The sequence below is a fragment of the Notechis scutatus genome, chromosome 5 (genome assembly GCF_049901735.1).
Source record: "Notechis scutatus isolate UNSWTSFEM ecotype Mainland chromosome 5, rNotScu1.2, whole genome shotgun sequence".
NCBI classification, from domain to species: domain Eukaryota; kingdom Metazoa; phylum Chordata; class Lepidosauria; order Squamata; family Elapidae; genus Notechis; species Notechis scutatus.
In genome coordinates, this window is record NC_142013.1 from 74,811,804 (window position 1) to 74,836,586 (window position 24,783).

At 39.9% G+C, this 24,783-nt stretch overlaps 1 protein-coding gene across 1 annotated transcript in view; it reads right to left on the reverse strand.

The window, feature by feature from the left end:
- Nucleotides 1-4,798: 4,798 nt before the first annotated feature.
- Nucleotides 4,799-24,783, reverse strand: part of STS (steroid sulfatase) — a 200,872-nt gene continuing 180,887 nt past the window's right edge. Inside the window, exon 10 of the mRNA XM_087967061.1 lies at nucleotides 4,799-4,919. Within this exon, the coding sequence (XP_087823187.1) occupies nucleotides 4,888-4,919 (32 nt within the window). The 3' untranslated portion in view covers nucleotides 4,799-4,887. The remainder of the gene's footprint in view (nucleotides 4,920-24,783) is intronic.

Consider the following 24,783-nt stretch of genomic DNA (forward strand, 5'->3'; position numbering starts at 1 on the left):
TCTACTTCACAGAGTTGTGAAGAAATATAGGAGAATGAAAAACTATGTATGTGCCTTGAGTTCTTGAACAAAAAGATGATATAAATACATTGCATTCCAGGGCAGGGACACATAAAGCAATAAAAACAAGTAAGCCTTTGTCATGTGTTGTGTCCCTGACTAGCTAAGTCTTCAACCTGGTCCGCATTTTGAGCGGGACCATCTGACTGTTCCCATTGGTTGGTGCCGTTTGACAGCAGACTATATAAGGAGCTGTCAAACGACATCAACTGGGCTTTTGGGGCTCCGGCTCCAGCCAGCCGGCTGCCAGCCCAGCTGGGCAGCCACGTTAATCTGTTACTATTTCAAATAAAGAAACGTTATTCTTCAGCTCCTGTGTCTGCCTGGTGTGTCCATCCGACCAATACAACACTGGCGACGAGGATGGGATGTCAGAAGAGACACCCAGACAAGAAGCTAAGTCACTGAAGAAAGAGCTGAAGCCACAGAATGTCTGGAGCCGCAGAAAGTCTCTGCGCGCGCCAAATTTAAAGAGCCTCCTCAGCTGAGGGGAAAAAAAGTCTCCCTGAGCTGAGGAGAAAGTCACTGCCTGACAGGCCCTGTTGCGTGCGCCCTTTTGAAGGCGCGAAGCTGAAAGTCTCCCTGACTGAAGAGAAAGGCACTCTAGCCTCCCGTGCGAAAGGCACCCCCGTTGGCGCTACCAAGAGCGCAGAAGTCTGAAAGCCTCCCCAGCCGAGGAACAGACATCGCCATCAAGGCCCGTGAAGGCCGGCGAAACCCCCGTTGGTGCTATCAAGAGCGCAGAAGTCTGAAAGCCTCCCCAGCCGAGGAACAGACGTCGCCATCAAGGCCCGTGAAGGCCGGCGAAACCCCCCCGTAGAGCAGGCATAGAGCCGCCTCCTGTGCCAAGGGCACCCCCGTTGGCGCTACAAGAGCGCAAAAGCCTACAACTCCTAGCCGAGGGACAGACGTCGCCTCAAGGCCCGTGAAGACCGGTGCGGCCTCCGCTGCCCCCCTCCGACTCGGCCGCCGTTACCGTCGCTGCCGCCGCCGCGGTTTCCCGAGCTATCGCCTCTGCCGCCTCGCTTCGCCGCCGCCGCCGACAGCCGCTTCCGCCAAGGACGCCGAGTGCCTCCGCTGCAGCCGCTCCCGCCGAGGACGCCGAGCGCCTCTTCTGCCGCCACCGTGGCCTTCGCTGCCGCCCGCGGCGGCCTCCACTTCTTCTGCCACCGCCGCGGCCTCCGCTCCGCCCCGCCGCCAGCGGCCCTCCGTTCTTCTGCCGCTGCCGCGCCTCCACAGCCGCAGCCTCGCTCCGCCGCCGCCGCGCGGCCTCCGTTCTTCTGCTGCTGCCACGGCCTTCGCTGCCGCCGCCGCGCCCTCCGCCCGTGCGGCCTCCGCCAGCCGCAGCCTCGCTCCGCCCGCCGCCACGCGGCCTCCGTTCTTCTGCCGCCACCGTGGCCTTTCGCTGCCACCGCCCGCGGCCTCCGCCGTGCGGCCTCCGCAGCCGCCGCCTCTCCGCCACCGCCGCCGCGGCCTCTTCCGCTCCACCGCGGCCTCCGCTGCAGCTGTTTCCTGTTCCGGCCACCACCGCCGTTTCCGCCTCTGCCGCCTCGCTCCGCCGCCGCGGCCTCTGCTGCAGCTGCCTCTTCAGCCGCCGCGCCTCCTCCTCCGCTGCCGCACGGCCTCTTCGGCCTCTGCCGCCGCCGCGCGGCCTTTTCGGTCGTCTCTGTCGCCGCCGCTGCGGCCCCCGCTGGCAGCCGCCCCCGTCTGGGACGCCGCTGCCTCTTCAGCCGCCGCGGCCTCCTCCGCCGCCGCCGCACGGCCTCTTCGGCCTTCCGCCGCTGCCGCGCGACCTCCGCTGCAGTCGCCTCCCCGTTCCGGCCGTCGCCGCCGCGGCCGCCGACAGCCCGAGCACCTCCTCGACTCCCACCGGCTGCCGAGCGATGGGCCACTGCCGGTGCAGCTCTTCACCATTGTGGACTGGCTGCAGCCATTGGCTCTGCAGATCTGCAGCCCCTCCGGGGTTGAGCATGGCTGGTGTGCGTTTCCATGATTCACTGAGTTGTTTGAGACTTTTCTTCATTCTCTCACTTATGTTAACTAAAATTCTCTCTGCACCCCTTCCTTCCCAGTGACTCTGGGGGATGGATCCGGTATTTAGGGGGTGGTGGGTGTCAGGCGTTGAACAAGGAGGTGCGCACCCACCATTAGAGTCCTTCCATGCACCCACCTCCAGGGTCTCTCCCACCTGGGCTTGTCTCCCTTGACATTAGCACTACACTCCCCAGGGGGGGCGAAAGCTAGGTAGGTGGGAGGTTGGATGTTTGTGTCCCAAGGGGGCCAGGGGAGCACAACGAGCCTCCAGCCTTAGGGCTCAGGCACCTCTGCCCTACCCCATGCAGGCAGTCACCAGACATGTTATTCACCATCTTATCTGGTTCCCCTTCTCAGGCTCCTGCCTTGTGACAGGTGGGGTGCCATTTTTTTGTAAGCCTAGTGGATAGGTGTGCAAAGCAGCTACTAGTTCAATTTCCTTGTTATACCATTGTATTCCCAAAAGGCTGGGCAGCGCATGCCCTTAGCTAGGGGAAAGGGGTGTTGTGTCCCTGACTAGCTAAGTCTTCAACCTGGTCCGCATTTTGAGCGGGACCATCTGACTGTTCCCATTGGTTGGTGCCGTTTGACAGCAGACTATATAAGGAGCTGTCAAACGGCATCAACTGGGCTTTTGGGGCTCCGGCTCCAGCCAGCTGGCTGCCAGCCCAGCTGGGCAGCCACGTTAATCTGTTACTATTTCAAATAAAGAAACGTTATTCTTCAGCTCCTGTGTCTGCCTGGTGTGTCCGTCCGACCAATACAACATCATGCATCTTAACGTTGTTGCTTCTTTAAAAGTCACTTGTTGAGTCAATTCCTTGCTGCTGGGGTGAGGGTGAGAGGAAGTGAGGGATTTCAAGACTGGCAGGGAAACTGTCACAGAACATTCAAAATGACCATGATGAGACTGTAGCAGCAACCTGAAGCAGTTACAATTTTCCCCAAATTTCATTTTCCCAGGAGTCATTTATTTATTTTTTATTATTAAATTTTTGTACTACCTATTTCCCCTATAAAGTGACTCTGAGTGGCATGAGTCCTGGATTTGGGGTGCATTCTGTAAATTATCCCTTTTGAGGTACCTTGATTCAAAAATTGACGCATCATTTTTCCAAGTTAAAGGTCACGACAATGAGAGTTTTAGAACTATACAGATATAGATTTTAGGTGCTATCACCTTTAAAGCCATTTATGGCACAGGACCTAGTTTTTTATAAGACCATCTATTGTTCATAGATTCTCCTAAACAGATACAATTAAGTAATGTGGGCACTGTTGCTTTTTCAAGATCATTAGAGTTTTCCATTTATGTTTATTGTTCTTTTTAGTATACACTATCCAGAGTCATTATAGAATTTGGTGGCCTTATAATTTTAATTCATTAATTAGGCTTAGAATTTCTTACTCTGTTTTCACATTAATCATAAAGTGTTAAAAAACACCGAGAATCCCATATACATACAATAGTTTATCATGTAGTAAAGTAAAATCTATTCTATCATAAACATAGTCCTTGCATAAAGAATGGAATAGAATAGAATAGAATAGAATAGAATAGAATAGAATAGAATAGAATAGAAAATTATATTGAAGGAGAATATTCCCCATTATCTGGGTTTTGACTGGAGACCACATGTGCTTGAGTGAGCAGGAAAGAATACAAGGTTCTCGTTACATAAGGATATAAACAACCTTTATATAATTGTATAATAAATATTGACAAGTTATTTATTTAGTTATTTCATTTCCATATCCATCCATATCAATGAGTGACTATGGAAGTGTAGTGTACATCATAAAAGCATTCAACAAGTAAGCAGACAGACAGACAGACAGAGACAGAGACAGATATAGATATATAAACTACATATGCCAAAAAACAATATGGATATGACTATGAAGTTATAGGCTTTCATCATTTTCTGCTTTGTGCTTGTTTTCTGCTGTTCTTGATTAGGGTATTTATTCAAATAGAAAACAATACTCTAATTAAGAAACTACCAAGAGAAAAAGCATGCTCCCACCAACACTGGCAGGACAAGCTTCTCCATATAAGCAGGGAGTAAACTTCACACTGACTCATATTTATATTACTTAGTGGGGTATTGAAACATTTGCAAACAAACCACAAAGATCAGGCAGCACCTAGGACTTCACAATAACTAGTAACTATGTATGATCTGTTCTTTCATTATATTATTAGTATTATAAAAGCTTATTAGTTTTGCAGTGTGTTTTGAAGAATCTCATTGGGATTATAAAAATACAGGTTGCCTAGCATCTCTTTGGCTATATAACATGGGTATAAAGGCAACTTTATTGAATCACACCAGTTGTGCTTTCTGTGTGAACCTACAAATGAGTAGGAAAAACACAAATGAAAAGGATCTGTTTATATTTTACATTACATATTTTGCCTTTGATTAAATATCTTTTTCCTTATTTTTCTAATTAACAATGGTGGTTTCATAGTTACACTGTAATATATTTTATCACTGCATTTTTAAAAATAATCTCATAAACTTTTGTATGAAAGAATATGAGAGAACCACAAAAGAGAGGAGATAGCTGTGAACAATTTAAATCTGCATTAAAAATGCTTTGTGATGAGCCATCTATGAACATCACCACCAATTATTTTAATTTATCTGTGCCAGAAAATGGAGTTGTTTATGGCTTTCAGCTCCTGGTTTACACTCCTTTTGCTGCTTTTGAGATTGCTTGAATGAGATGATTAAACAACTTCATACTGCCGATAACAAGATGAGTTACACTGCTGCGTCACAGCCATCATGAAAAAAAAATGTTTCTGTCATTTTGCTCTGGAAGACACAATAAAAAGTGGGGAATACTGACATTTGTACTAAAACTGGCTTCCTTAATTAAGATAATAATAATAATAATAATAATAATAATAATAATAATAATAATAATAATAATAATAATAATAATAATAATAATAATAATAATAATACCTAGGATACTGGCAGCAACCCATATCAACCATCAGTGCCAATTAATAATATTTGCGATACATTTTTAAATGTTCAGTTGACTGAATTCATCTTTAATGAATATTAAAAGTGGTCAAAAATGAGCATGCAAAACTCCTGTGGGACTTCCAAATACAGACTGATAAAGTTTTGGAACACAATACTCCGGATATCACAATTGTGGAGAAGAAAAAAGTGTGAATCGTCGACATTGCCATACCTGGTGACAACAGAATCGATGAGAAACTACTTGAAAAAATAACCAGATCTCAGGACTTGAAAATCGAACTTCAGAGACTCTGGCATAAACCAGTGCAGGTGGTTCCAGTGGTACTGGGCACACTGGGTGCTGTGCCTAAAGACCTCGGCAAGCACTTAAAAACGATTGGCGCTGACAAGATCACCATTGGTCAGCTGCAGAAGGCCACCTTACTGGGATCTGCTCGCATAATCCGCCGATACATCATGCAGTCCTAAACACTTGGGAAGTGTTCGACTAGTGATTTGTAATACGAAACCCAGCATAGTTATCTCATTTGCTGTGTACACTGTCATTTTTTGTGTCTAACAACAACAACAACAACAACAACAATAAGGCTGCCTTGATATAACTTCCAGAAGCTGGCAGAGAAAATGAAGGCTAAGCAATAAAGGCTGTGTTTCAGTATATTTGGGTGCCTCTGTTGATTTACTAGGTACATTAGTTACCAGTTAGTTTTTCAGTGCAGTTCAAGATCCTAGTTGTCCACTTTAAAGTCCTGTAGCTTTATGGCTCCAAAACTGGTTATTTGAAACACTACCTCCTCCTTTTTTTTTGTCTATTAAACTGATCCAATGGGGTCAACTTCTTCAAAGTTCTCTTCTTATAGAACTATAGAGAAAACTCTGGAGGTGTCCACCCAGTAATAAAAATTTTTTTGAATCCCACCACTTTCTTTCTTTCTTTCTTTCTTTCTTTCTTTCTTTCTTTCTTTCTTTCTTTCTTTCTTTCTTTCTTTCTTTCTTTCTTTCTTTCTTTCTTTCTCCCTTCCCTTTCTTTCTTCCTTCCTTCCTTCCTTCCTTCCCTTCCCTTCCCTTCCCTTCCCTTCCCTTTTCTTTCTTTCTTTCTTTCTTTCTTTCTTTCTTTCTTTCTTTCTTTCTTTCTTTCTTTCTTTCTTTCTTTCTTTCTTTCATTTTTTGCCACACCCCCCATGCCCCATTTTGAGCCTAGCAAGCCTCCCTGGAGCCTCCTGGGAGCCAAAATGGAGCACAGAGGGCACCGCATCCCCCCATGCCCTGTTTTGGGCCTAGGAGGCTTCCCTGCACTTACCTGGGAGCCAGAACCAGGTGCGTGGGGACTCCTGGGAGGGATGGGGCAGGGTGGGTGGGACCAGCTGGTCTTCAGAACTACCGGTCTGCTGAACTGGATGGAAAATTAACATCTGGTTCACTTGAACTGGCCTGAACCAGCTGAATCCCACCCCTGTTGTCACCCTCATTTTTATGAACTCCCTAAACTGGGAATTCAGTCAGCCTGTTCAAGAAGACTTAGGCTTTGAGAAAGCTTTGAAGATTTATCTGTTCTATTTTGCAGAAAAGAATAATGCTCTTTGAACCAAAATTGAGATTACTAGTCATTTTATATTTGTTGGTGGATTCTGCTTTGATTTTTATATTGAAATAGCCATTTATTGGGATATTTTTATATTGTTAGTGGTATAGAGTCTGTGGTTTGGATATGGTTTTTTTCCCCTTATTCTTACCCAGTTCCAACCTGGATTTTATTGTAAGCCCAGAGAGCGCTTAGGTGAGAAGAATGAATAAATAAAATGATAAATATATTACTACATTGTAAAAGAAGAAAAGAAAGAAAATGCAAAAACAATCAGATGAAAGAAGCAAGAAATACTCATTAAACTGCATGCAAGAAATCATTCGATCTAGTTTTTAAACAAATCATTACACTCTGACCACAAGAATTAATATTCATCCATCTCTACAATATATAGATACAGAGGCAGCTGATGAATAGAACATGAAAATATATTTATAACACAATATTGTAAATCTGGGATTGCAGTGATTTTGCACAATTGAAGCGTTCTTTCCTGTTGCCCCTTGTTTTCAATAAATCCATAATGCTTAATGATAAATCTCAAGATTTTGTAATATAGTACAAAAGTGACTTTAAACTGATTTGTTCTTTGTTACACCATAGTAACAAACTTGGATATGAGAGGTCCTTGGTGCTCTCTGAGCTTGCTTGCTTTCCTGCAAATGTTTCTTTCTTTTGCAAGAAAACAAGCAAGCTCAGAGAGCACCAAGGACCCCTCATTTCAACCCTACAAATATTCTTCTTTATTGGAACTTTCATATCAGATGAATAACATAACTCCCTAAACAAATTTATCCATACATACCCAATGATCCCGAGTAATAAATGATCCTGAGTAATTAGAGAGTCACAGTTATACCAATGTGGGGGTGTTTATTTTGACTTAGCTTTGTTACAGCCAGGGGGATATTTAGATGTAAAACCACAGAAATTTATCTCGGTATATAAAAAAAGTAGAGAGAAGCATTCCGAAATTAACAGCCAGATCTGAGAATAAAAATACTGTATCTTCAGGTGCATCAGTTCTACATTCCCTCAATCATTTTTTTCTCTACAACAAGGATGTCAAACTCTTGGCCCATGGGCGGGATATGTCAGGCACCGGCCACACCCATCCCAGTTCTGGTAAGGGAAAAAACATTGTGAAATATCATGAGACAACAATGTAACACCTCGTGCTCTACAGGGATCACTTACTGTCCTAGTAGCTGCATGACTGGGTGAGAAGCATGAAATATTATAGTTCAACCTCCTGCCCCAGAAGACCCACTATATGTATGACTTTACTTCCTGATCTGGTAATGCCACTAAGTCTTTTCCAGAGAATTCTTCACCTAATATCTTTCCACTAACTTCAGTCTGTGATATAGATAAGGATCCCATTAATCCATATAGGTACTTTTCATTCCTGCAGCATAAAAGATTAAAAATAGAAACTTTAGCCCTTCTTTGGGAGACAATCTCATGATAGATAAACAAAATCAAACTTAAAAGAAACCTTAAAAGAGGGGTGTCATCACGTGATGTACCACAACTTTTCCCCCTTCGCTAAACTGTGCACGGGCAGTTAAAATATATCTCAATCCATCTCCATTTCTATCCCTATTTATGCAGTATATATTCTCAAATGTATACAAACTACATATAATGCTCTTGTCAGAAAACAATATGGAGTCAATACAACTTTATTGTATTAATAACTTTAACTTTATTAATGATTTTAGAGGGGAAAGCTTTCAGGTTTTCCAAGAAACACATTATCCAAGAAATCAATATACTTGGTTTGAAATGGCACAGAAAATCCTACTTACACAAACAAAGACTTCTGAAATACATAGACAAAGTAAATTGAAACTTAATATCAAGTCAGATTAGAATAATTACATAATCCAGAGAGAGAACTAGAATCCCAAAGCAGTCTCTCCCCAGTTTCTTGGGGAATTCCAGAGATTTATCCGATTCATCTTTAGTAGCTTAGGCACAAAAATATTGCTATGTACCTTTTGATTTTAAAAATCTCTTTTGATTTTTAAAGAAAATAAAATGTTTTCTTGTCCAAAAGAAAAAATGGCTGGAACTTCTGCCTTTGCTTTACATGACTCTGGCTGACATGACATAGTATATATACCCTATCTGATGCTGTCTGACATGAAACCTGCCTTTTACAACAGTTTTTACTTTAGTTTTAAACATTAAAATAAATGTACTATGATGGGAAAATGTAGAATCAATGTTTCTGGGGTGCAAAAATCAGTGTAACCATATATGGCAGCAAGGAACTAGATTTTCTTTTTACTAGCTGTTTATTATTATCCAGTAGCCATCCAGGTTTCTACAGTCCATAGATAAAGCTCAGGAAGACATATCAAAAGGATTGCTATAATTATGTACAAAATAAGATGCTATAAACAAATGAAAATGTAAATAAATCAGATTCCAGTAGAGAAAAAGGAGATGTCTTCTTTCAATTATGAGGAAATTATAAAACATTTCCATATTAGGAATAAAGAGAGATGAATATATATCTATATACATGTTAGATCAGGATAAGATTGGGATAGATATTACTTTCAATTCTTCAATATTAACCCCATTTTTATATCACAGTGGCAAGCTTTGCAATGAGAGCTAGTAGCAGGCAGAATTATTCATCTGTTCTTTGTTCCAGAAGTCAGTTAGAAATTATTCTCCTAGAAAAGAAAAATCAGATCTGACAATTGGTAGCACAGTAAAAGCTCTTAAGCTTTTCTCTATCATTATATTATTGTCCCTCTAGAAAAAAAAGGAAAAAATTGCTCTGATCACTCAATTTAATTTTGCTATTTATGAGTAAAATAGAAAAACTGGAAGGTTCACCTGTTCTGACATTCATTGTTCTTCCTGGTGCTTTCTCCTCGGTTTTTAGAGCAATCTGAGAAAGGCTAGGATTGGACCTCAGAATAAGCATAACAACATTCCATCCCACTTTCTCCACTTCATTACCTAACAGACAGAAGAAACTTCTCCAACGAGATAAGGTCAGGGCATGACTTATTTATGATCCCACTTAAAGAGCTAACAATTAATTTAGAGATTGATAATGGTTTGTATCCCAAAGCACTGGAATACATTTAATAAATTTTCAAGAAATGAGCAGAAAGTAAAAATATTCTATGTCACATTTACTAATTTACAGCTTTGAAGATGCATTATTAAACTTGAAAACATGCACAATTATCAGGGAATTCTAGAAGCTGTAAACCCAGACCATATGCAGGACATCAGTTTATGGAAGACTACTTTCCACGAAGACCAGAAATTAAAAGCAAATGCAATAATGCTAAGTTAATTTTATACAGTTCTTTATAAATAAATGGAGTTATATATTAAATGCTGTCAGAAAACAGCTAATATGTAATGATTATTTTAATAACCAGATATATTTTAATAACCAGGTGTAAAGAATGAATCACTATTCAGAATTACAGCACAAGCTTTGGAAATTTTCTTTGCTAAATCAGTTCATTGGTCTTTCTAGCATTTAACTAACCCTATCACAGCCTAGGGCTAAAAGCTCATCCTGAACAATGCAATTTATCATGATGTAATTTGTTAGTCAGAGTTAATGATTCAGACTCAGCATTGGATGTATTCTTTACTTATGACTAAAACAATATTTGAGAATAAATTGGATGTATATATGAATGAACCATCAGAACAAACTATTATAGAATGACATTTTATATTATTGGCATAATCATAGAAGTTATAAAACTATAAAAGCTATAAAACTGGTGTGGGTCTCTCAAAGTTTTCAGATTAAAAAGTGATGAATTGTCACATATTGGTTAGACCAGATGAGGAAATCAATTGCACAGAAAAGCTAAACCTATGTTATTGAGACTGGGTATAATAATGGAATCTTGCAGTCTAATTATATTGTACCTCCTCTGCTACTTACAGTATAGTTCCATGAATTAAGGAGCTCTCTGTCTTATCCCAGCATATTAAAAAGCAGAGACATCAGAGACAAAGCAGAGACTATACACAAAAATGTGTATAGTCAACACTATGGTTTTCCCAGTTGCAATGTATGGCTGTGAAAGTTGGACCATAAGGAAGGCTGAGCGCCAAAGAATTGAGGCCTTTGAACTTTGAATAGGAGGTGTGCATAAGGGCACCAACGTGCCTACCGTCCCTGTCCTATTGTTTCTTTTATTTTTCTTATATGTATCCATGTATCCATAACTATGTTTTTACTTATATCTATTATCTTGTAAGCAATTGACAAACCGAAAAAAATAAAAAATAAAAATCTATGGTGCTGGAGAAGACTCCTGAAAGTCTCTTGGACTGCAAGGTGATCAAACTGGTCAGTCCTGGAAGGAGATCAACCTGGACTGCTCTTTAGAAGGCCAGATCCTGAAGATGAAACTCAAATACTTTGGCCACTTAATGAGAAGAGCCTAATGCTGGGAATGATTGAGGACAAAAGAAGGGGACGGCAGAGAATGAAGTGACTGGATGGAGTCACTGAAGCAGTCAGCATGAGCTTAAATGGACTCCAGAGGATAGTAGAGGACAGGAAGGCCTGGAGGAATGTTGTCCATGGGATCGCGATGGGTGGACACAACTTTGCAACTAACAACAACAACAACTGTCTTATCCATATTATCTATTTGTTGTAAATTTAAAATATTTTTCACCCCTTGTCACCTTAGCAACAGATCCTGCATACTGTATCTCTCCTTACTGTAATCTTCCTTACTGTCTACATAAATTCAGCAAGACTCTTGTCAGCTTGGCAGTCTACCTGGAAGTTTACTCCATGTTTTGTTGATGCTTGGATTGCAAAACCTTAAGCATTATTTTTCAAGCATATGAGTAAATGCAATTGCTCAATAGTTTGCACATTCTTTATACTGTCCCTTTTAGCACTGGAATATAAATTTATCTTTTCCAGCCTATTGGCCACTGCTATATTTTTCACAGCAGCTTATGAAGTGCACAAAGCACTTCAACTGTACCAACTTGTACAGTTTTAAATGGTTCTGCTGGTACATCACTGACTGCTGAACCTTTGTATAATTCTGGCTTTAGTTCAATGATCAAACTTTCATACATATCACTTTTGGTACTGATGCATGGAAACAACACTCTGAGATATATTTGGTTATGATTAATCTCTAGGCTCATTCCCAGTGCACTAAAGGAAGTTCCTGTGCCCCATGTCCTTCATCAGTGGGCTCTAGAACTGTCACAATAATCAAGTAACTTGGAGCTATACCCAGGCAAATATTTAGGATAACTGAAACAACTGGCCCTGATTCTCCTTACCTATTGTTTAGTTCTCAGAAACTCCTAAAACCATAGCCATGAGATTAAATCTCTCATTTTATCATCTGTTCCACTAGGTCAAAGAGAGACAAGCTTTTATTAGGCTTCAGGGAAAAGAGAAATGGAGAACAGTCATTTTTATATGGCTTGCTGGTTCTTCTCTCCCCAGAAGGTAGACAGTTTCTCATTATTTAATAGGCCTGTGTGAGGCAGCTAGCTACAATTCAGCTACTGTAGGTGAGGTCTTTGAAGTAACAAGCTCCACTGCCATTTCTTTTTATTTATTGCTTTTAAAATAATAACAAAAAGGAGAAAGAATAAAAAACAAAGATAACTATAACATACATTGCCAAAAAAAAATAAAATGAAAATTGCTATCCCATTTTAACAGTTAATAGTTGCAATTCTATATATATTTATCTAATGCAAATATACTCACCTCCATATATATTTCTACTAAGTTCTCATAACTATCATTTTTTTACCTACTGTGTTTATATAAACAAGTCCCACATTTCCTTATGCTTGTCCATATAAAGTCTCTATCCATAGGCATTCTGCTCATGAGTGCAGTATTAGTCTTAGCAGTATTTAGTATTTTAGTCTTTGGCCATAGTAAGGGCACAAAAAATCCATTTATGTTATCCAATGGTCAAATTCCATTTATTAGTTATGTACTTCAAGGAAATATTATTTTTAGAAGATAATATCCTTTTGAACTACATACAATCATATTTATATAACCCATTACTTTCTCCTAAATCATAATAAGTATATGACATTGTAAAAAATATGTGTTTAAAGAAACATTAAAGAAGCAACCATCTCAGAGTTGTTGTGGGGAAAATAGTTGGAGGAAAGAATATTAGTATCTTTGTTGCCTTCAGTTAATTATAAAATAATAAATATGGGATAAAAATCTAGTAATAATTATCCTTATTACCTCATCCACAGAATTATTTTAGACAGTTCATATGAATTTCAAAAATGTTATTTATTGCATATATTTTAAGCTGAAATCAATTTACACTCTGGCTATAAAAGTTAAAATAGTCTTCGATTATATAGGTAGTTTAGCAACCTCTAATTTTTTATTCCACTCATTTCTTAGCATCTGCGTATCAATGGACTTATTGATAATAAATCATCACCACCTTCATCATCATTTTAACCATTGTCAATCCACTGCAGGAGGAAGACCTCTTGCACATGTTTCCAACCAATATGGTCCTGAGCTTTCTTTGACATTGGGCCCATATCACTTGCTGATGCCACTCCATCTTGCTTTAGGTCTCTTTTGTGGATGCTTTTTATCAAGTGGGATCCATTCTATGACTGCCTTGGACTATCTGCCACCAGTTCTTCTTGCTATGTGGCCAGCACATTTCTATTTCAAGCCTTTTACTCTCTTGATGATATTGTATAGTTACGCTTGTTCTCTAATCCATATGCAGGTCTTTCCGTGATGCTTGTCTTGTAATGTCAAGTATGTATCTTTCCATGGCTCTTTGCACCAGTCTTAGCTTTTTTATCGATTGTGAGGTTAGTGTCCATGTTTCACTGGCATATGTTAGAGCAGGTAGCACACACTGATCAACAACTTCTCTCTTTAAGCATAGGGGGAAGTTGTTTTTGAAAATTATGTTTAGCTTGTCAGATGCCTGCCAACCACATTTAACATGCCATTCAATTTCCTTTATGATATCATCCTCCATTGAGATCCATTGGCCACGGTATATGTAGTGGTCCACTACATCTAGTTCTAGTTCCTCAGTAAAAAAAAAAAATCTTTATTTGATGAATTCATTCAACGTAACCTGGCTCTTTTTCAGATTTATTTTTAAGCCAAATTGTTCTCCTACTTTGTGAAGGGCTTATATGTGTCTTTGTAGCTCTTCTGGGCCTTGGGAGAAGAGAACAACATCATCCGCAAATCTTAAATGATTTATAGGTGCCATTGAATTTTATTCCATCTTTTGCCCAGTCTAGTTTGTGAAATACTTTTTCAAGGCAGGCTGAGAAAAGAATAGGTGATATTATATTGCTTTTTTGCACATTTCATTCTAGGTTGATTTCCACTTTAAGATAATTAAAGCAAATTGTCACCATTGTTTTTTCATATATTGATTGTAGTTAAGTTTATGTAATCAGTGTCTATGCTTTGGTTGAGTGATGGATTAATTATTGCTTGCTGGAATATTGAGTCAAACGCCTTTTCGTAGTTAATAAAAGCCATGCACAGAGGCATGATGTACTCATTGTGCCTTTCAATGACTTACTGAACAACCTGGATGTGATCCATTGTGCTGTAGCCACTGAATACTGCTGCTCCTTTGGCTCTGCATCATTTAATGTTCTCAACATTCTTTTTGCTATTATCTTGGTAAAAACCAGTAGATATTTATTATCATTTAAGTTTTCAACAAGATGATAATAAATACCTATGGAAATTAATAGTACAGTTTTTAGTTTTAAAAAGCTTAACAAATTGTTTTAATATCTGAGGTGTCTCAGAAGCTGAAAATGTTGCTGGTTGAAACAAGTTGTTAACAAATACTGAATTTGTAACTATAGTATTGGTTATATTTATCTCTTAACATATGTTAAAATTCATTTTCATTATCTATCAATTGGCTCAAAGTCAATTATCACTTTTATTATATTACCATAGTCTCCCCAATTTTTAAAGTTGGGTTTCCCTATAAAGTCAATTTGTCATATGAAGAATGTTTAAATTTATTTCATTAGATATTATATTTTATAACTTTGACACAATTATTTCCAGAGATAATAGAGTTTTAATGTACTTAGATCCTAATAGTGTCCATCAAAGCAAAGGTGCTATATGTGTATACCCAAAGTTGCCCATATCAGAATATTAACATCAATTGTTGCTCTCCAGTATTTAATATTTGAAAGTAGTAAGCATTATGATAGGCGTAAGCTTAAGGAGATGGTAGAGGACAGGAAAGTCTGGAGAAACATTGTCCACAGGGTTGCAATGGGTCGGACGTGACTTCGCAATTAACAACACCAACAAAAGCATAATGATGTAGCTCCAGATTTGGAAAACTGAATACTCCCACATTAACTGGTAATTGCATTTTCTGTAAAGATATTCTCAGAATTTAAGAATCTAATAAATATTTTGTAGTTTAAGGTTTTTTTTATAAAAAAAATTATGGTTATAAGAACTGGAATTTCCCTCAGAATATAAATTAAGCAGGGAACAACATTCATTTTAAGAATGTTTATTCTGCCCCAAAGTGTAAGGTTTAATGACTCCATCTATTGATATCTGAAGAAACCTCTCTCTGTATTTTATTTATATTACATATCAATACTACTAACTGAGTTATATATTTTGGTATACACATACCTAAATATTTAATGGATTTGGTACAAATACAGAAATATTTCTTAAATGACATCAATTCCAATTTGGGCTAGTTAATAGAATATCCTGCTATTTTACTAAAGACATCTATCATTTGCATCAACACTGGAATAGTAATGTGAGGTTTATAAATAAGTTAAAGAAATGTTGTCTGAAAATAAAACCAATTTGCACTCGACAAAGTTATGTACTATTCTGTAGAGCTGTAGAGTATGTTGCCCAATAGAACAAGCCAAGGATGAAAGTAAATATTGTCTAATTCCTCTAAATAGTGGTAAAATAAGAAAAAACATGCCATTAACCTTTACTACTGTGAGAACTCATATAATATCTTGATCCATTTTATGAATTCCAAAGGGAATCTGAGCCTGATTAGGATACCAAACACATACTGTTTACATATATTGTCAAAAACTTTTTCAGAATCTAATGATAAAATTACAAATTGATCTTTATCTTTGTTTAAATCTGTTAGATCTACAACTAACCTAATTTCTACTGCTTACCTAGTTTTTATAAACCCCACTTGATCATTCCTAATAATGAATTATATCACTTGCTGCAATCTATTTGCTAACACTGCTGTTAATAAATTTGAATCAAAATTAATCAATGAGATTGGTTAATGATTAGTACACCGACTGTGATCTTTAGTGCTTTGGACACTTGTGTGACTGGAAGACAGAAAGCAAAGAATGCATGCATGTTTTATTCTTCTTTCAGCAATTACATCACACCAGAGGTGGTATTCAGCAGGTTCTGACAAGTTCTGGAGAACTGGTAGCAGAAATTTTGAGTAGTTCAGAGAACTGGCAAATACCACCTCTGACTGGCCCCATCCCCTGGAACTCTGACTGCCTCCCGAGTTCCAGCTAATTGGCTGGGTCTTCTTTTGTTGCCCTGCACAGGAGAACGGAGCTGGAAAGGAGGTTAGTGGGATGGGGAGGGAATGGGATTTTGCTGTATCCTTCCCCTGCCATGCCCACAAAGCGATGTCAAGCCCACCAAGCCACGCCCACATAACTGGTAGTAAAAAAAAATTGAATCACAGCTTTTAGATATAGTCTCCAATGCTTAATCATACAAGTGCTGCTTCTACAAGTACTTCTATTTTATCCACAGGACTCTGATTTCTTTTCATTTAAATCTGAGGAACCTTGATATAAATATGTAAATATGGTATATACAAGAAATACATGGCATGTAGAAGACTGTCTTGTGCATTTTTAATTTTTACTTTTCTACCAGTACAACTTGCAAATATACCTTACAATTGATCATAAAACTCAACTATCCTGTCTCAAGATTAATATTAATGAAAAATCTATGGAAGGCCCTACCTCTATGATGTATGTTTAGGCAATTATCCTCAGGGAAAATATCGACTAGTTTTCAGTCCCAAATAAAGTAAACCAGCAGAAAATCAAGTGCTTAGATAGAAATAATTCAAGGGATGGGGTTTTTTTTTTGTCTTACTATAAACTAGCCAAGCCATATAGTCTGGATAACTGCTACAGTGGTACAGTATATCTTACATGACTTTATAGATAAACAAAGAATCAGTTCTTCGGCAAATGTCTTTCACCACAATTGCTGTGCCTCAATGAAAGGAAATCAAAAACACCTTAATCCTATCTTAAGGTCATTACAATTATTTGGAGCCATTGTTTTTTTTTTTTTTCTTCCTTTCTTTCAAGATAAGTTTTATCTATCTCATTCTCTGTGGAATGATCACAGGTAATCTAGGTTCATGTTTAAAACATGATGATGTCACAATGATACATCAGTTCTTAGTTTTCAAAGCTTTTTTTTTTAACTTAATGGAAAAAGAATCTTATTTATAACCAGGGTTGGAAGTGTGTTACTTGCTCAATGTAATTCATTTCTGGCTAGGCCAGCAGAAGTTGCTGGAAAATTCAATTCTGTCATATCTCGAGGGGCATAGGCCAATGCTGGCTTTAGGGAGGACAAACAGGAAATAATAACATCTTCAGTATTTATGGATAGCTGTTTAAAAACTTCTTCCATACCCTGATTTAGAATAAAAGAAAATTGTCTTTGTTAGTTGTAACTTTTCAGCTATTTTAAGCATCATCTGAAAATGAAATAGTCATCTCCCAAAGCCTTTCATAGAAAGGACATCAATTCTTCAATTCTGACTTAATGTGAAGGAAAACTTTGCTCAAAATTATAATTGAGAAATGCAAACTGTTTTCTGAAGTAATATTCAGGGAATATTAAATTTAAACTGTTTTAAATTTGAATTATCCTGTGCAATACATAATCTGAGGTGGTTATGCAAATCTTCTCATTTTCCTTACTAATTGAAAAATTCCATTGTCTCTCAGTGAAATTTATTATCATTTGATTAAGAAAACCTAAAAGAATATTAATATTTTGGCCTATGAACTTTTACATTATTAGTTCCAAAACAGATAAGTTTGTAGCTTTGACCAGTTTGGTGTCATGGGTGTTATGGTTAAATTCCCAGATTGGATACTGGGAAACTCTTGAGTCTACTACCGTGTTTCTCACAAAATAAGGCCGGGCCTTGTTTTTTCTTTGAGCCCCGAAATAACGGCTAGGATGTCTTTTTGGGGGTGAATTAATCCCCCCCCCCCGTGCACCAGCACCATCTCCAACAACAGCATCTCAGTCGCTCCCGCTTTCTCCCCGTCCCTGTAACAACAGGAAAAAAAGATTTTGAGGTACCTGGGAGCGCCGCGCACTGCGTTTTGGTTTAATCCCGAGCATCTGGGTGGGCGTGAGAAGAGCCGAGCGAGCATCTCTGCTCCTTGGTGCTCCAGCCTCAGGCTCTGCAAGTTTGCAAAAGTCCTGGTGTGCAGCCCGTTCCTGCATTCCAAGCGCCCAGGCCGAGCTGCAGCTGTCCCTCTCTCGCCAGCACCGTCTCCAATAACAGCGGCAGCAGAGGCGGCTACCGTGGAAGTTACGGAGGCAGCTCCCCCACCCGAGAAGCAGCTAAAATGTTTCCACGGTTCCCGCCACTGCTTCCGCTGTTATTGGAGTTGGCGCTGGTGAGAGAGGGACCGCTGCAGCTCGGCCTGGGCGCTTGGAATGCAGGAACGGGCTGCGCACTGGGACTTTTGCAAACTTGCAGAGCCCGAGGCTGGAGCACCAAGGGTAGCAGCAGCAGAGATGCTCACTCAGCTCTTTTCACGCCCACCCAGCCACTTGGGATTAAACCAAAATGCAACGTGCGGTGCTTCCAGGTACCTCAAAATGTTTTTTTTTTCCTGTTGTTAGGGAGACGGGGGGAAAAGCAGGAGTGACTCAGACGCTGTTGTTGGAGACGGTGCTGGCGAGAGAGGCGCCGGAACCTGTGAGAACCGTGGAAGCTACAGAGGCCTGAGAAGTGGCTGAAATGCTGCCGGACGTCCACGCTGCCACCACCCGCCTGCTGACCCGGGTAAGGGAGGGGTTAGGGAGCTCTCTGTGCTCCATCATGGTGTTAGGAGCAGCTGATGGTGAGGCGTAGCTGCCCACGGGGCATTCCTAATGGCAAGTTCCCCCCACCCTCCCCCCCCAATTTCGCATGTTTTAAACTAGGCCTAAATTTGGGGGGAGGGGCTTAATTTCATTTTATGCCTAGAAAACATGCTGGGTCTTCCTATTTGGGGGGGGGCGTATTGTTGGAGAAACACGGTAGTCCCTTAGGCATCAAGCTGGCTGGGTGATGTTGAGACAGCCCAACCACCTCACTGGTTATTTATTATAGTGGAGACAAAAAGAGGAGGGAACATTATGGATACACTATTTGGAGTTGTAAAAAATAAAGGCAAGATATAAAGCAAATCAATTGATTTCTCTCCAGTGTTTTTTCATTGCTAATTAAAGTTACCAATCTTTGGCCCATATTTGGCTGTAGCTCCAGGAAAGGATTTTTTCTATTTATTTAGGGATACCATAGTTAGTAAATGAGGGAGTATTAAATGTAACATGGAAAAAAAAGCAGTTGTCAAAGAGATGGATCTTTTCTCAGGTTCTTCTGTCTGGCAATAGAGGATAAGATGATGGAGAAGAAGAGAATTAACATTCACATTCTAATTTGTGAAATGCTTTAATTAGGATAGGACATTAGTAAATAAACTAATATGGTTATCATATTTTAAATGCATTGAAGATGGTGTAAAATGTAGTGAAAGTGTGAGAATTCTGCTCATTTCAGACAATCCTCTTTTTTTAAAAAAAGACACTGGCATTTGGGGAATTCAGAGACATAATCAATCTTCATCCATCCCACTCAGTTACAAGATTTTGAATACAGAATTATAACCTTTTTTTATAAAATCCTACATTCAGGGAACAAATGGAGAACATTTGGTTTTATGAAGTGATAAAACTTTTAAATTCAGACCCATTTTTTCTGCTGGCATTTTTCCCCTCTGCACTGAAATAGTCCAGTATTTCTCAGCTCAACCAGGTTTGACTTCTGCAACATAAATTTCAATTTAAATAATACATTTTTTCTAACCTATAGTTTACATAAAAATGTTTAAAATGATTTTATTCCCTATCTATTCTTATGTGATTGAAAGGAAAACAGAAAAAAAAAAACCTGTCTGATCTCCAAATATCCTTACTGCCAGAAGTTAACCATTAAACCTAGCTTGTGCAGTGTGATTGTATGATTCCATGAATCACTCCTGAATCCCATCACCATCTCAAGAGAATCTGATGCTGTTTTGAATATGCTGTAGTAGACTGCAGTTTATCATCTGACTCCATTTAGACAACACTCTTGTTGAAAGGGATAGACATTTTGTTACCTATGCCTTGCTTAGCGTCCCATTCAGTGAAAAAACAGATTATAGAGAGTAAGAATGCATAACAAGACACCCAGGTAATGAGAACTATTAGAATGGAATAGTGAATCTAGAGCAGTGGTGGGATTCAATTTTTTTCTTTACTACCAGTTCTGTGGGCATGGCTTGGTGGGCATGGCGTGGCTTGGTAGGCGTGGCAGGGGAAGGATACTGCAAAATCTCCATTCCCACCCAACCCCACTAACCTGTTTTCCAGCTCCGTTCTCCTGTGCAGGGCAACAAAAGAAGACCTAGCCGATCAGCTGGGATTTGGGAGGCAGAGAATAGATGGGGGTGGGGCCAGTCAGAGGTGGTATTTGCCAGTTCTCTGAACTACTCAAAATTTCCGCTACCGGTTCTCCAGAACTTGTCAGAACCTGCTGAATACCACCTCTGATCTAGAGCATGGAGGTTAAATTGGTAGCCCATGGGCTGGATGTGTCAAGTGCAGGCCATGCCCACCCTAGCCCCACGAAGGGAAAAAACATCTCAAAACATCACATGATGGCAATGTGACACTGTGAGTTTGACACCCATGATCTAGGGTAAATCTATGTTCCTTCTTTTTGTTAAAGAACTTTAAAAAATAAAGCTGTGGAATAAAGCAGCATCAGATTCTCTTGTGATGGTGATGGGATTCAGGAGTGATGTTGGCTGTATTTTGCCAATATCATTCAAATGTAGTGTTAGTGTTATTCAATAGTCAGCGGTTAAGCCAAATGGTAGTGAGAACCAGTGACTAGTGGCTTATAGATAATTACATGCATGATTCATAAAGCTGGTTAACTGTCAAGAGGCGGCTGTGGCAGTTTCTTTAGCTGTTTATATAGTTTGGTTATATACATTAGAAGTAGTAGAGTTCTAAACTGACAGTTACTTGCGATACCATTGGAATTTTCCCCAATCTGTATAAAGAAGACAGATTGAGAATGAAAGTTCATTTATACTTGGTTATGTTTGCTGGAAAATCTGGAAAGATGGGGCGCAGAGAAGGCTGTGTTATAGCATTATTATGTCCTACTTTGCAATTGGGCACCATATATTCAATGAACATCTGTTGGATAGTTTGGATGGCTGGGGATGTTATCAATCTATGTGTGACCTATATTTGTGCTACCTAATGGATGAAATTTCCCCTCTAGATAGGCTAGATATGTACATTGACATTCCTTACATGGTGGAAGGCTAACTATTTTGCTATCATATCAGTCCATGTTCATTCTCTAAATATATAGAGAGCTAGTGCCAGTAGTCCAGCACTTATTGCATTTCTTGGGCTGGGGCAAGATTTTGGACCTAGCACAGGCAAACCAACAATTGCCTGTGGATGCAGCTACCGCCAAAGCCCAAACGATCATGACCCACAGGGGCACATTCAAGTGCAACCGGCTGCAATTTGGGGTTAGCATAGTCCCTGGCCTATTCCAAAGCATAATGGAAAGGCTGTAAAAATGAAAATAGTAAAAATGAAGGCCCTAGCAAGGAATTACATATGGTGGCTGGGGATAGACAGAGGCATTGAGACCTGGCTCACCACATGCTCACCATGCCAGGATCTGCCCCCCCAGCACCCCACTCAAGTGGGAGAGGCCCTCAGCACCATGGAGTCTTATACACATAGACTTTGCAGGACCCTGCCAGGGGCAAACATTTCTAATCGTGGTCTATGCCTACTCTAAGTGGTTGGAGGTGGTAATCATGAAATCCACAACAGCCGAGGCAACGACCAGAGCATTGCAGAAATTATTCACCACCCACGGCCTATCCAATGTGCTGGTTTTGGACAATGGCCCATAATTCACAGCACAACAATTCAAAAGCTTCCTTGCCCAACTAGGGATCCAACATGCCCTATCAGTGCTGGCACACTTGGACGCAAACAGGCAAGTGAAGAGAATGGTCCAAATGACCAAAGAATTACTAAAAAAATTAGGCCCCGGAGATTGGCAAGAAAAAATCGACAAATTGCTGCTAACCCAACACATAACGCCCAGCGCAGCAACAAACAGAAGCCCAGCAGAAATGCTCATGAACAGAAAATTAAGGTCCGCCCTGGACAGGGTCCATCCAAACTACACAAATGACACCCCTCTAGACTCCACAGGGAAGTGCACGACATTCGCACCTGGAGACACAGTGCATGCACGCAACTATATGGGAGGGGAAACCTGGGTCCTGGTGAAAATAATTGAAAGTACTGGACCCAGATCATACAGACTGGAGGTAGAAGGACGAAAGACATGGAACAGGCACATAGACCAACTGCGGGGCCACATAGTTCAACCACCACATGAAGCCAAACAACACAACACACCTCCGGCAACAATGAGACCCTGGAAATTTGAAACCCCACAAAGGCACATAATAGTAAAGTGAACCCCGAACAGGATAGCGGAGGACTTATCTGGAGGAGTCCAGCATAGTACTTCTGAGGCCTTTGGCTCAACAGAAACTGCCACACCTCTGGAAACTTTCAATGCGCTTCCAAGGGCAGAGTCTGGAGCAGCGGTGGACCTGTCCACTCAGGTCGCCGCTTCAGGAACAACTGAACTGCGCAGGCCCAATTGCACCCACAGAAGCCCTGCCTACCTGAAGAACTACATCTGCCACATATGCGGTGATTGGTCGGTCTGAACTAAGAGGGGAGGGGTGTTAAATATGCATGACACTGTATTTACATGTGTTTACGTGATATGCAAAGTGGAGTCTGATGTCAGACTCCACTCATTGGTTCAGCTGCTGGCGCAAAGATTTGAATCCCGTCAGTGGCTGAAGTGTTGGACAGCACCGGCTATAAAAGCCGGCGCTTACTACATTTGTTCGCTTTTGGATCCTGATTTTAAAATAAAGAGTTCCTTCGCACTCCTGAGCCCTTATCCACGTCCATTTAACAACTTTAACAACTTTAGCCACTAAAATATGGCCTTTGAATTGTTAGCCATATTTGTATATGCCATCCTTCAACCTTTTATGAGAATATATCACTGTATACATGAACAACTTCCCACTGAAGAGGTCAGAGGAGATATTGTTATTTGCTATTAAGGTGTGGCTGAAAGACAGATATAATTTGGAAACGATGTTTTTTTTAATATTCTGCTAAGAGTCTTTATGGCCACCTACAGTCTAATATAACACAGTTCTTTTATCAGACAGCTGACAATCAAACAGGCTCTGCAAGTTTCCAAAAATGTCCTTAAAAGGAGGCAGGGATGGGGTATAGCCCTCTCTGCAGCTGCTCTTTGCAGTTGCATTCTGAAAAGACATAGTTGTTTTAAAGAGTTGAAGAGAGGTGCTATGTTTGTGTGACTGTGTGATCTGAAGCATTTTAATTAATTTGGAATTCAAGGCACTGCTGTAGTTGTGGCTATCCCAAGAAATTTCAAAGAAAATCTTGCATATCAACTTTTTTAGGGAAAGGAAGGGATATGTGAGAAAAAGTAAAATATTTTGGGGAAGGCTTCTCAGAAATTTCAGGCAAAGTAATGTAGTTTTCATCTGAACTTATTTCACTCACAACATCACAGTGTATGTTGTTTGGTTTTGCCTTAGTATGATATGTGAACCCAGCCATTATTGTTTGCAAACCATGTTTTATTGCTTGTGTGAACATGATCTACAACATATACTGTATTTAATGCAGAAACCATAGCTGAGCAAAAGATAGCTTAATGCATTGTGCAAATCCAGTTTAATGAGTTAGGGGAGATAACAGATACCCAAGAAGAAATGCTACATTGTTCCTTTAATGATGGTGTAGATGCATTTTCTTTTTATACCCAGCTATTAAAGAGGTAGGTGTCTTGTCCTTTGGAACTGGCTACCTGACACAGTGAATCCTGAATGTTTTATGAATTCATGGTTTCACCTTATTGCAATTCTTTTTGGTTGGATAATAGCTGTAGAGGAAAGACATGGCATTACCAAGGCAACAAAGCCTAGTAATAGTTAGAAATGATAGAGGCTACTCCTTTGTTTTGTTTCATTTGAAAGAGGCATCGTTACTAGCTGTGATGGATGACCTCCTAAAAGAGGTGTGAAAGATTTAGCTTGTGTGTGCACAAAGAGAAAAAACAATATAATAAGGCCATGGAGGAAAACAAAGTGGAACCCTACTGACCTGTTAAAAGAGCTCCTATTCTTATTCTGAGCAGGTTGATTCAGTAGTAAAATTCATGTATCTCAGTAAAACTTATTAACCAAGTCTTTGGGTTAAATATTAGGAAATAATAAAAAAAAATCAACCGTTCCAAACAAAAGGAATTTTAAGAAATTACTAATCTTCCAAACATAAATCTAAGACTTGAAAAACAGAATAGGCCAATAGTTTAATAAGAAGCTATTGTGTAGTATTAAAAACAATTACATTTTTTAAAAACAGAAGAATCAAAAAGATTTGTAGACTCTTTTTAATGGTATTGTAGAAACTGACAGGAAATTTAAGCAATAGCAGACATATTTGGTGCAGCATTTACTCTGTTCATATGGTAATTGAGGCTAAAATATAATACGGGAATAACAATGCAGGGAAGAGTGGAACAGGAATCACCAATATCTTCACAT